The sequence below is a fragment of the Orycteropus afer genome, unplaced genomic scaffold (assembly GCF_000298275.1).
Source record: "Orycteropus afer afer isolate SDZICR_OR568_19922 unplaced genomic scaffold, OryAfe1.0 scaffold00063, whole genome shotgun sequence".
NCBI classification, from domain to species: domain Eukaryota; kingdom Metazoa; phylum Chordata; class Mammalia; order Tubulidentata; family Orycteropodidae; genus Orycteropus; species Orycteropus afer.
In genome coordinates this window covers 8,452,486-8,464,944 of record NW_006921650.1, presented here as the reverse complement: position 1 = coordinate 8,464,944, position 12,459 = coordinate 8,452,486, and the positions used below count along the sequence as shown (strand labels likewise).

The 12,459-nt window shown below is 35.0% G+C and overlaps 1 protein-coding gene across 1 annotated transcript in view; it reads left to right on the top strand.

The window, feature by feature from the left end:
* The window catches only part of CDK14 (cyclin dependent kinase 14), an 835,387-nt gene that overhangs the window by 459,594 nt on the left and 363,334 nt on the right, over positions 1 to 12,459 (top strand). The window contains exon 6 of the mRNA XM_007939825.1: positions 6,245 to 6,339. Coding sequence (XP_007938016.1) covers positions 6,245 to 6,339 — 95 coding nt within the window. The remainder of the gene's footprint in view (positions 1 to 6,244; positions 6,340 to 12,459) is intronic.

Sequence of the window (12,459 nt, the reverse complement as noted above, 5' to 3'; positions counted from 1 at the left end):
AGGAAGATAGGGTGATCTACTTCTGTAAAGATTTACAGCCTCTGAAACCAAATGGGAGTTGCTATGAGTTGGAACTGACTCGATGGCAGTGAGTTTGGTTTGTTGTATTTTGGGGGGAGGGGAGGCTACTTAGGTTTAATGGCTAGTAATTCTTGTTTTCTGGAAAACAGGCAACAGTTCCTCTTCTACATCTTACTGTACTAAAAAAGAACATATTAAAAAAATGAAAGGAAAATATGAATACACTTTCATTCCAGATGCTAAATAGGAGGTGAGAGAGGATGGGTTGTATTTGTGATCTCTCCTTTTCTAATAGAATATCAAATAATGACCTAGAAAACTATCGCTGGTGGTGCAGGGGTTGAACGTTTGACTATGAGCTGAAAGATCAGCATTTCAAATTCACCAACTGCTCCATGGAAGAAAGGTGTGTTAATCTGCTTCCATGAAGATACACAGCCTTGGAAATCCAGTGGAGCAGCTCTGCTCCTTCCTGTAGGGTTGCTGGGAGGTGGAATCGGCACAATAGCAGTGGATTAGCCCGCGTTTCCCTGGGCACTCACAATTTATTTTCATCTTGTTAGAATTCGTTGAAATCCATCTTTTCTAAGTTGGAGTAGAAACTTAAGATGTTTATTCTTAGTATGTGAGGCTAAGGTTTAATGTGGCTGACATGCAGATATCTGAATGCTGCTTCTAAATTAAGGAAAGACTCCATGTGTCTCTCTGTCCTCCGGGGACTTTGTCAAAGGCACAGTTACCTTTATAAGCAAGAGTGTTTTTTTTTTATTTTTCAACATCATAGTTCCAAAGCTGTTGTTACAATTTTCATCCTCAACCTTAATTACAAGTCTTTTACATCATGTACAATTGTATCCTTTCAAATTTCACCAGTGAAGTTAATTTAAAATGTTACCATGTTTACCTAAAATTTGTAAGGAAACCAAGCATATTGGAATTACTGAAGCTAATGTTACAGGATTTGTTTTGTATGTCAACAGTGAAAAAGATAACCTGTGGTATATTTATGGTATTGTTAGATTAAATGGAGTATTATTTTGACAGGATTTGTCTTAAAGAAGGAGACATATTGGCTCTAGGACTTGTGGGTGCTAATCACTGGACAGACTTGGCAGCCCAGGGCATACACATTTCTTAATAGCAGCAGGAACTACAGTATTTGCTTCTTGCTGAGACCAATGGCTGCTACATTGGCAGCCTCCAAGTCAGTCAGGTCTGTCACGCACCCTGTTGTCGGTAGATATTCAAAACTGCCTTCTGCCCCTTAATGCCATTCTTTTTTCTGCCATCAGCTTTGAAATTAGTGGCTTTCTCCTTTTCCAGATACAAACTCATTATGTTCATCTCCAAGATAGCTTGCTTTCAAATACAGGCATTGGTATTTATTTAACTGACAGTAGGGTTGGTTTTTGTTTTGTTTTTTACTATTTACATAAATCTTCTGAAATCTATAATCTGTGGTATTTGAGACTTACTAGAATGATTATGTGGAGGCTATGAGACTTCAGGTTCAAGTGGTCAAAAGTATAATACAGAAAATGACATGACTTGAATATAATATTAGTAAATGTCAGCAAAATATTCTTTTTTTCCCCAAGCTGAATGATGACAGAGGTTTGATTTTAGTGAAATTGTAGGAAAAACACAGTGGGAAATGATGGGTATGAGAACATTATCTTGAGAATTGAGAAATAATTTATAGGTGTAAGTAGAAAGAGAAAAAAAGTGGTAATGAAGAAAAAGGGGAAAAACCAATCCTGTGACAAAGGGTCCTTAGGGTATGGGATTCACAAGGAGGTGAAAGTTTTAGTACCTTTTTGGAACTTTTACCAATAAGGATGATTCGTCACTGAATTTGAACCAAAGGGACTATCTTGAAAAATGAAACTGGATAAGATTACACATAATGTTACAAAATACATTTGTGAAACTTGCCCCACAAAGTCATATTCCTTTCTTACAATATGGCATTCATTAGGTCCTTAATTCATCTTGCCCATAAAAGTTTCCTGAGCACAGGCTAGGTCTTAATCTGTATCTGGCCATCATTTTCAGATACACTATTGTAGGTGGAAACACTAATCCTTGAGAATGAATCTGCCTCAGAAGGCTAGTGCGGGAGCAGTAGTTGAAAGCCAGTTGTTGGAAGCCTGAATTGTTAAGGCTGATGGTCTAGTTGAATTATTAAAAGGAGGAGGATTGTATAATTATTGGAATTAACAATAAACATTCTGGTAACTCTATGCAGTGATTGTTTTTTTCACAGCTCATGTGCTGTGATTTTGTTGTTACTATAATTTTTGCAATGATTCCCTCACTTAGAAGCTAGTTGATAAAAGTTCAGATAAAATAAAGTTGTAGATACTTTTGCTTAAGGTTTTCATTGTGTAAAGTTCGCAGATATAGGTGGGGCAAAAGAGAAAACCTCCCCACAGTAGTTATTTAGACTTCTGTGGCCTTGGGATATACATTGATGCTGCAGACTTAGTTTCAGAGGGAAATACACTTGTGCTGTAGTGTTGGTTCCAGTAACAGCAAGTAATTCTCAATCTGAATGTTCTGCTTTTGACCAATTATTTGCTCATGAAAGTTTATCATGGGATTAAGAGTATCACATATTGTCTTGCAACAGGTTTGGCTGGAGACAAGTGAAAATTATAGCAATAAAAAATAACCCTACTAAAAGGAACCCACATTTTCTGAAGGTTAATCTCTGCTTTTTCTGGGGATTGCATACCTAAAATTTCATTATATTTAAGTAAAATATTAAATAATCTAGATTTGCCTTTTCTTTTAATGTGCAAAAAGAAGAATAAGTCTCTTTTTAAAAATGTTGTCTTATAGCATTACTGGTAGTTTTTAAAGTCATGGTTTATTCAGGGCCACCAGTGCCTACAGTAGGTTCTGAATAAGTATTTGATGAATGAATGAATGATTACAAATTCTTGTCAGAACACATGCAAAATTTATTTACTTTTTCCTCTTCAGGCTGTATAGATTCTTAACCAAAAACTAAAACTGAAGATACAGTGTTAGTAAAATAAGTAATGAAGATAAAGGATACTTTTGTTCTTTGAATATTCAGCCTGTATGGTCACTGCAGTGGGGGGATATAATTCTGATCGTTTTTGGTTCTTACTGAGGGATAAAGAAGAGTCAATCGTAATTTAATACTCTTTGTTACAGGTTTATAAAATACTTATATACTAATTTAATAAGGTTTTGGGTTATGAGATAAAATGTATTACTTTCATAGTATATTATTATATATATGTATTTTTTTCCCTTTCTTCCACAGTTCTTCTATTCTTAAATGGAGTTAGAAATATGTAAGATTAAATCAGCACTCAAATTAATTAGAAATGTCCTATAATTATGTTCATATATTTTGACCCTTTAATTCCATTTTCTGTAATTCATTATAGGGAAATAATCCTAAAGAAATAAAAATTAAAATGCCCAATTATATCCTTTGTAATAGTATTTATAAAAAGGAAAATTTTAAATTATCTATATTAATTTATTAATTGACAAGCAGTATTAAAGTAAGTCTGATTATTGGAGTGGGTTTCTCATCCTTTTCTTCTCTAAACCAACTGTTGCTTGCTTGGGTCTTGAAATTTTCAACCTTAGTAGCTGGTCATTTCTGCGTTAGTGGAGTGGTAGAGCTCAATTCAAGAGTTACTGAGGTAAGAAAGACCTGGCATCAGCCTGAGGTTTAGGGCTAGTGCTTATCTCAGAATAAAAGAAAGATAGGTCAGAATTTAGAAAAGCTGCCAGGTAGCAGCACACCCTTTTCTTGTTCAAAGAATCTTTGTGTGTGTGTGTGTGTATATCTGCACATAAATTTAAATGTCTGGCAGACAAAATGGAATCCTTGTCTCAGTATCTGCTTCTGCAACCCAAATCAATGCCATTCAATCCATTTATTGAGCTTCTACTACATATCAGACCTTGATCTAGGAGCTGGGGATATAGCAATGGGAAAAAAAAAAATCCTACTCCTGTGGGGTTTGGAAAACAATGACTATTGGCTACCTGCTCTTGCATTGCCCACTTATATTCCCCCCGAATTCATAAATCCAACAGGGAGAGGAAATAAAAGCATACATAAATCAAAGCTTCAACAGCCTTAGGGCACAGTAGTAGTAGTTTGTGGTGGCAGAGAACAGAACTGGAGAAGCATAAAAGAAACTTAGGGTCTGAAAAAGAATGATAGAGAGAATATAGACAAAGCACAGACAAAATCATTCCAGAAAGGGAAAACTGGGACTCAGTGTGGTTCACAGCACCAGCTACAGGAAAAGGGGTTGAAAATGAGTGGGATGAGAACTGGCAGCCATAGGAAAGCATTACTTCTGGGGCAGATTCAGGTATACAGCTTGGCAGTGAAAGGAAAAAAAGAAAGAAAAGGGGGAAAACTAAATGTCCTATAGATTAAAAAATTAAAAAAGAAACAAGACATCTCAATTTCTTCCCACTAACACCATCATAAAAACTGCATAGAAAAGGACAGATCTGACAGAAGAGAGTGCTCTCAAACTAGGGACCCAATCCATTAAAAGAATAGTAATAGAACAAAACAGATCACATCTAAACAAAACTGTTTCAAAAAATCAGAAAATATGTATCAATGTATTTTTACTGATAAAAACCTTTTTTTTCCCCCCAGAAAACTCCATAAATTTAAATAAAGCTGTAACACAACATTGTAATCTATATTTGAATATTTTTATTTAGGTTTTTTGGTATATGAAACAAAAAACAAAAGAACACTCTGAATTGAAAATACAAAATCTAAGAAGATTAGTTGACAAAATAAAAGGAGAGTTGATTGAGCTTGATGTGGGGGTAGAAGGAAAAACAAAAGCAAATCAGAAATGAAGATTAAATTGTAGGGTACCCAAGGGGAAATAGTTTCAACTGACTGGTGACCCAAAACATCAATATTTATATTAAAGGTAAATGGTCTAAACGTCAGGGCTTAGAAGAATGGATTAAAAAACCAAAACAAAACACATGACCCAACTATATGCTATCTCCAAGAAACTCACCTTAAAAGAGAAAGTTGACACTTAAAAGAGATAATGACACCTTAAAAGAGAAAGGATAGAAAAAGATTTATCATGTGAACACTAATCAAAAGAAAGCAGCAATGGCTATATTAATAGCAAATAAAGCAGATTTAAGAGCTAAGAAAATTACCAAGGACAGATTAATGGTATACTTTGATAAAGGTTTCAATTCCCAAAGAAGGCATGTTGTTGTTATTGTCATGTGGTGTTGAGTCAGACCTGACTCATAGCGACCCCTCCTTGGGTTTCCGAGGCAGTATCACTATGGAAGTAGATTGCCCAACCTTCTTTCTGAGGAATGGCTGGTGGGTTTGAACTGCCAGCCTTCTGGTTAGCAGTCAAGTGCCTTAGGCACTACGCTACAAGAGCTTGCATGTTGTTGTTGTTGTTTGCTGTCAAGTCGGACCCAACTCATAGCAACCCCTCCTTAGGTTCCCAAGGCAGTATCACTATGGAACTAGATTGCCCCATCTTCTTTCTGAGGAGTGGCTGGTGGGTTTGAACCGTCAGCCTTCTGGTTAGCAGTCAAGTGCCTTAGGCACTATGCTACCAGAGCTCCTATAGCAATCCTAAATGTTTATGCAGCAAATGACAGAGCTTCAAAATACATGAAACAAAACTGGCAGAACTGAAAGGAGAAATCAAGAGTTCTACAGTTAAACTTGGGAACATTAACAGTTCTCTCTCAGTAATGAATAGAACTACTATTCAGAAAATCATCAAGAATATAGAAGTACTCAATGAGACCATCAACCAGCGGAGTCTATTTGACGTTTATAAATATCTCCACCCAAACACAGTAGAATACACAGAATTCTTTTCAAGTGCCCACAAACATTACCAACATAGACCATATCTTATGTAATAAAACAAACCTTAACAAATTAGGAAGAATTAAAATTATACCAAATATACTGACCAAAATAGAATCTCATTAGACATTAATAACAAATGACTGGTGAAATAATTAGGGAGAGTTTCATCTAAATGAAAATCTTGTTTCTCTGCCCTTTATTCTGATTTGTTACTGGCTTGGAACATGGGTGAGCAGATATCTTTTATCTGACAGTATGCCAAAGTGAATAGTGAAACGTGCTAGTTAATTGTTACCTGTGATAAATTGTCTCTCTGTCCTATTTATTTTACAGCATCTCTGTTAAAAGGACTAAAACATGCTAACATAGTGCTGCTTCATGACATCATCCATACCAAGGAGACACTGACGCTTGTGTTTGAATATGTGGTAAGTAAAACAGGAATTCAAGCTATTAAAGTACGAATGGAATTCTTAAAGTATTGTTATTGTTATTAGGTGCTATTGAATAGATTTTCAACTCAGTGCAACCTATATGAGTTAGGGTTTTCTAGGTTGTAGTCTTTCTGGGAACAGTTAGCCAGGTCTTCCTGCGTGTGGCTTCTAGCTGCCAACCTTTCAGTACTACCAGTGATCCTTAAGAATGCTTTTGGGAAACGAAGTGCAGACAAAAAACAATTTTATTGTTGGGTGAACTTCTTTTGATAGTGTGATCACTATCAAAAAGTTTTCAGGGTTCTATGCCGAAGTAATTATTTCATTAGAGTATATAGACTTGCAATTCTGCATAAAGCAGAGGCCCTGTAAGATACCCTTGTATAAGATGTCTCTTTTAAAAAAAGTCCATAAAAATACTTAGTTGAATTTTCATCAGTTCTGTTAACTACTTGCAACCTACTTTTTACTAGGATACCCTCTAATTTTTAGGTTTATTGAATAAGATTAAACAGCATGATGACGTTCATTCTACCAAAGGAAGTTCATACAACAATAAAAATGTTTTTTTTTTTTTTTAGACTTGTAGTTTGGTTTCTCAAAAGCATCCTTATTAGGATGTGTTTTGCAGAGGAAAACTTCTACTTAGAATTTAGACTTCATAGTTTTTTCCCTCATTTGGTATTTCAGCTATTAATTAAAACTTCCAATTTGCATATCACACAAAACAGTGATCTTATTGTGTTGAGGGTGTTATTGGTAGAAGACTTGGACTTGAACTCATAATTAATCTTTCTCTACTTCCCTTAGAAAAACATACGGTATTTGTGCAGCACCACTTCAGCATTTAACTGTGGAATCCTGAAATGTAACCATGATAATTAACATCCCAATTTTCACAGATGGATCTGAGAACATGTAATTTATAAGATACAAATGACATTGTACAAATGACATTTTATTGAGAGGAATAGCTGTTGTATTGTGACTGTATTAAGATCCTGTTTTGTAATTACTACACTACTTTTTTAGAATATTTGAAAGAGTTTTCTATTTTTTTTAATATGTAATAGAATGAAAAACATTTTTATCTTGCTAATATCTGCCGTGTCTGTTTGCTGTTTGAAAATTGTCTTATGAAGAAAGCATTCATCTTGTCTATTTACATATAAATGATAGATACATTTAAATGACATGGTAATGTAGCTACAAGGACAGCTAGAGCTGAGCAGTTGCATATATTACATGCTACCAAGAATGGATTGCATCAATGCAAATATAATTTCTTTTGTTTAATTGATGATTTGGGAGTCAATAGTGTCTTCAGCTGACTTAGAATTTGAATATTTGATTCATGCTTTCCAGTATGTCTAATTTATATATTTCAAATAAATCCAGCTGTTTTTGTACTGTACCTGACTAACTTTTGTAATGTTTTGTGTAGAAAAGAGATGCTCCTATACTAAAAAAGGGATAATTAAATAAAAAGTAAGAAAAATAGTTTGGGCTCTAAAATCAGTAACATTGCTAGAGGAAGTAATAAAAAGTAATGTATCTTTTAAAAATATAACTAATAAAAGTGTCTTCTGAAGTTTAAAAGAAAAATAAGTTATTGTTTGGCTAAAAATATGCATATCGGATTAGCTGTCATTTGATTATTCTATATTCTATGTAATTTGCCAAATAGAAGGAAAGAAATTCATTGCTCTGCAATATTTGTTAAATCATTAAGACTGACTTTTAAACATAATCATTCTTCTTTGTGTGCAATGAAATTTCCTCTAGTCCCAATTCTTGTGGAGGCATCCCACGGCTTCTAAAATCAACCAAAGCTTGGCATGGGCAAATGCCATGTTCTGCTGACAGCATTTCATTCCTAACTTCTCTAGGGATAATTAAGACATGATAGAGATTATACTGTTCTCCCTTAGAGAACAAAGCAAGCTTTTATATTCATGCTTTAAGATTGCCCTGCCTCTTCTTTAATTCTCTACTCCATTTTCATTTTTTTACTTCCCTACTCACAATTTACTTGCCTTCTACCTCTCTACCATTCTTTTTCTTTCACTTTTCTTCACCTCCTGTCCTTTTGCTATCTCTGGTTAAATGCTTTTTGCTGCTGCAACTGAGATTTGCTTGTTTGTTTGAAGTAAAAACTTTTTAAGGAATCCATGAAGTTAGAGTTTGGAGAAAGAAGAGTTTTGGGATGTAGGAATATTTTGTGAGAGTCTTTCCAGTTAGGATGGGGAAGGAGTAGAGTCCTTAAGGATTGGCCTGCCTATGTGACATTTGTCCAGTACAAAAATAACTTCCTTGAATAGTGTTTTAGATATTAATCTTCTGACATGTTTTCCAGAGCTCTGTATCAATATGCAGATCTCTCAAGGAGAATTTGGCTCTTAATATCCTTTTATGGATTAATTTAATGAGATTGCTTTCCTCACAGTATGTTACTGAAATGAACTCAACTCTTTTCTAGCATGTTATATAGCAAAAGAAGAATAACGGTAATTTTGAAGCGTGAAATACCTTAGGAATTAGAGGAGCTTTAAGTGAGGGAGATGTAGGGTACCATGAGAGAGTACTGTGGGCTTGAGATGATGAGTGAGGGATGAAGAAAAGGAAGGGAAAGAATGTTTAAGACCAGTATTACCTCATGGAACTATGACTATTACTGCTATACAGAGGAGAAACCTGAAATTTAGAGGATTACTTTTCCAGGGTCTTGTAGTTTGTAAATAAGATAGCCTTAGACCCATTTTACTGTGAATTCTAATTGGAATATTATATGTCCTGTTTACTTTTTACAATTTTTCTTTGGTTGAGCCTTAGTAAAAAGAGAGAAAAGAAACTTTCTTCTTTCTTTCCACAAACCTTCCTTCTTTCTTTCTATCCTGCACTTAAGATCCTGAATTCAAACTATGTCATCCCTAAACACAGTTCAACTGCTTTATACTTAAAATAAGTTTTGTAGACTGATAAAAAATCAAGCCATTTAAAATTAAGAAGTGTTCTAAGTTTCTACAAAAATATTTACTAGTTACAGTATCAACCCATATTTTCCCTTGTGGTCTCTTTAAACACGCACACACACACACACAGAAGCACAGAACTTTGTTACTTTGCAGGTCCTAAAATCATTATCAAACATTTTGATCTGAAATTACCTAAATATAATGATGGTAATTTCCATAAAAGTTATACTGAGTATTTCAGAATTATTAACATCAAAGTCAAATGTTCTTTTCTTTTTTAAAAAAATTAAGTTCCATGTACTTAATTTTGTTTTTATTTTGTGGGACAGATTAAATTAAGCAGTGTAGGAGAAAGCAATACCCCATGCCCATTTAAAACCATTAGATACACAGAGGAAAATAATGTGTAAAATAAGATTCCTTAGGTATTATTGGCTTTTATTTTTCCATTTTAACTTCAGAATTAAGTGTTCAAGTGCTTTTTGAGATGTCTGTGTAATCCCAGTTCTACAAAGTGAAGGGTTCATATTTATGATAATATATGTGTATGTATATATATATTTTTCTTTCCTTGTTCCTTGCTTTAAAAGAATGCTCTAAGACTACATGCTTTATATTATTCCCACAAATCCCATTTTAGGTTACATGAAAGGCTTCTAAGAGCCAGAGTAATGAAATAAATGATGAAGAGTTAGTGATAAGAAATAATACTTGAGAAAATGAGTTTGGAAGCCATTATTAAAGTGATTCAGTGCATAATAGGATATTGGTAGGGTAGGCTCTCTCTTAAGTACTGTGAAAAGCTCCTAAAAGGTTCTGAAATTGAGAGTCTTACATACTTTGAAAGTATGTAGATAAAATGATCTGGAAGCTATAAGTTTGGGAACATTATGGGAAGTGTGCTCCCCTGGTTGTTCATGTCTCAGTCATGTGATACATTGGCCTCTGTGATGTGTGCTGTTTTGAGAATTATCTTCCCCCAGTTCAGTTTTTGTCAAATGCAAAGAGGCATCTTTAACCAAGGAGTGACGGAATTAGTTTGAAAAGGAATCTGTGTTCATAATGGTCTAAAACAGTTATTTGTTTAAAAAACAAAGCAAAAAATTAATTATCATTGAGTCAGTTCCAGTCCATGGTGACCCCACTGTGTATTTCAGAGTAGAACTGTACTTCATAGGTTGTTCTATTTATTTTCAATACTGTCATGTTTTTGGTGAACCTTTATACAGCACATTACCTTCCCATTTGACAATTTCTACACACATTGTTCAGTGATAGTAGTTACATTTTGCACAATGTGTCAACATTCTCTTTAACTGCATTCTGAGTGTTCCATTTCCAGTACTATAGTTTCCCTGTCCCCTTATCTTTTCATCTTTGTTTGTTGTCATTTTGGACTCACAGATGATTTTTTAATGGAGCACTGTATTCTCCTTTATTTTATGTGCTAGTCCATTATTTCACTACATAAAGGGGTAACTTTTTAAGTTTAAAGAGTATCTCAGGGTGATAGTCTCAGGGGATCCTTTTGTCTCAACTTTTCCACTAAGTCTGAACTTCTTAAGAATTTGAGTTCTGTTCCAAAATTTCCTCATTTTCTATCAGTATTCATCTATTGTGGCCCAGATCAGAATGCTCTGTAGTGTTAACTGGGTACCATCTAGTTCTTCTGGTCTCAGGTTATGTGAAGCTGTGATTCATATAGGCTATTAGCTTTGTAGACAGTTTCTTTTCTGAGACTTCAATTTCCTTCTTTCTCCTTTGCTCATAATGAGTTGTTGTTTTTGTTGTTATGTGTCATGGAGTCAGCCCCGACTCATAGCTACGCCTCCTTGGGTTTCCAAGGTGGTACCACTTTGGAAGTAGATTGCCCAACCTTCCTTCTGAGGAGTGGCTGGTGGGTTTGAACTGCTGGAGTAGACACCAATAATTGTATCCTGGATGGCTGCTTGTAAGCTTTTAAGACCCCAGGTACTACTCACCTCACTAGCTTTTGTAGAACATGAACTTTGTGATAGTAGTTGACTGCATTGTTCCCTGAAACTAAGATCCTAAGCCTTTAAGCCCAGAAAACTCTTCTCACAACTTGTTTGGTTATGTCTGAGAAGTGTCTGTAGCTGTGTCCTCTATGAACGTATATGTGTGCACACACATACTATATATACACATACATATAGATACTTCTATATGTGCACATATGTGTACTCATTAATATCTAGCTGTGGTGGTGTAGTGCCTAAGGCATTTGACTGCTAACCAGAAAGGCTGGAGGTCCACACCCACCAGCCACTCTTTGGAAGGAAGATTGAGCAATCTACTTCCATAGTGATACTGCTGTGGGAACAAAATTGATTTGACACCAGTGTGTTTTGAAATACATACATGCCAACACACCTCTGTATTGTTGTTGTTGTTATGTGCTGTTGAGTCAGACCCGACTCATAGTGACCCCTCCTTGGGTTTCTGTGGTGGTATCACTATGGAAGTAGATTGCCCCATCTTCCTTCTGAGAAGTGGATGGTGGATTTGAACTGCCAGCCTTCTGGTTAGCAGTCAAATGCATTAGGCACTATGCCACCAGAGCTCCAACACACCTCTATGGTCCATGAGATTTCCAAACACTGTGATCTTTCAGAAGCAGACCACTAGACTTTTTTCTGAGGTGCCTCTGGGTGAACTTGAACCACCAAGCTTTATGTTAGTATCCCAATATATAACTGTTTATGCTATTTCTTTTTTTCTGCATGAGTTTAAGACTCAAAAAAGAAGTATAGAAAATAGCTCAAAATCATTGGTTTATAGAATATATTTAGTTGTAAAAGTCCTAACTAAATTTTCTTCTACTTAAACAGAAAGATAAGCATTTATTTATTTATTTATTTATGCATACCAAAAGAAAATAAGTGCCACGTCACAATATTTAACACAATGCTGAAAAATTTATAACAGGATAAGTGAAAATAAGAATATTAATAGTAAATATGATTATAAACCGACCAGCAAGATGGCGGACAAGGCAGAAAGACTGCACAGACTCTCTTCAAGAAAGAAAAGGGAAACCAATTAACACAGACACAGAAGATAATCTTGGACCCCTGAGCCTTGAAGGGAAGGATATAGAAGTGGACTAAACCCCAAA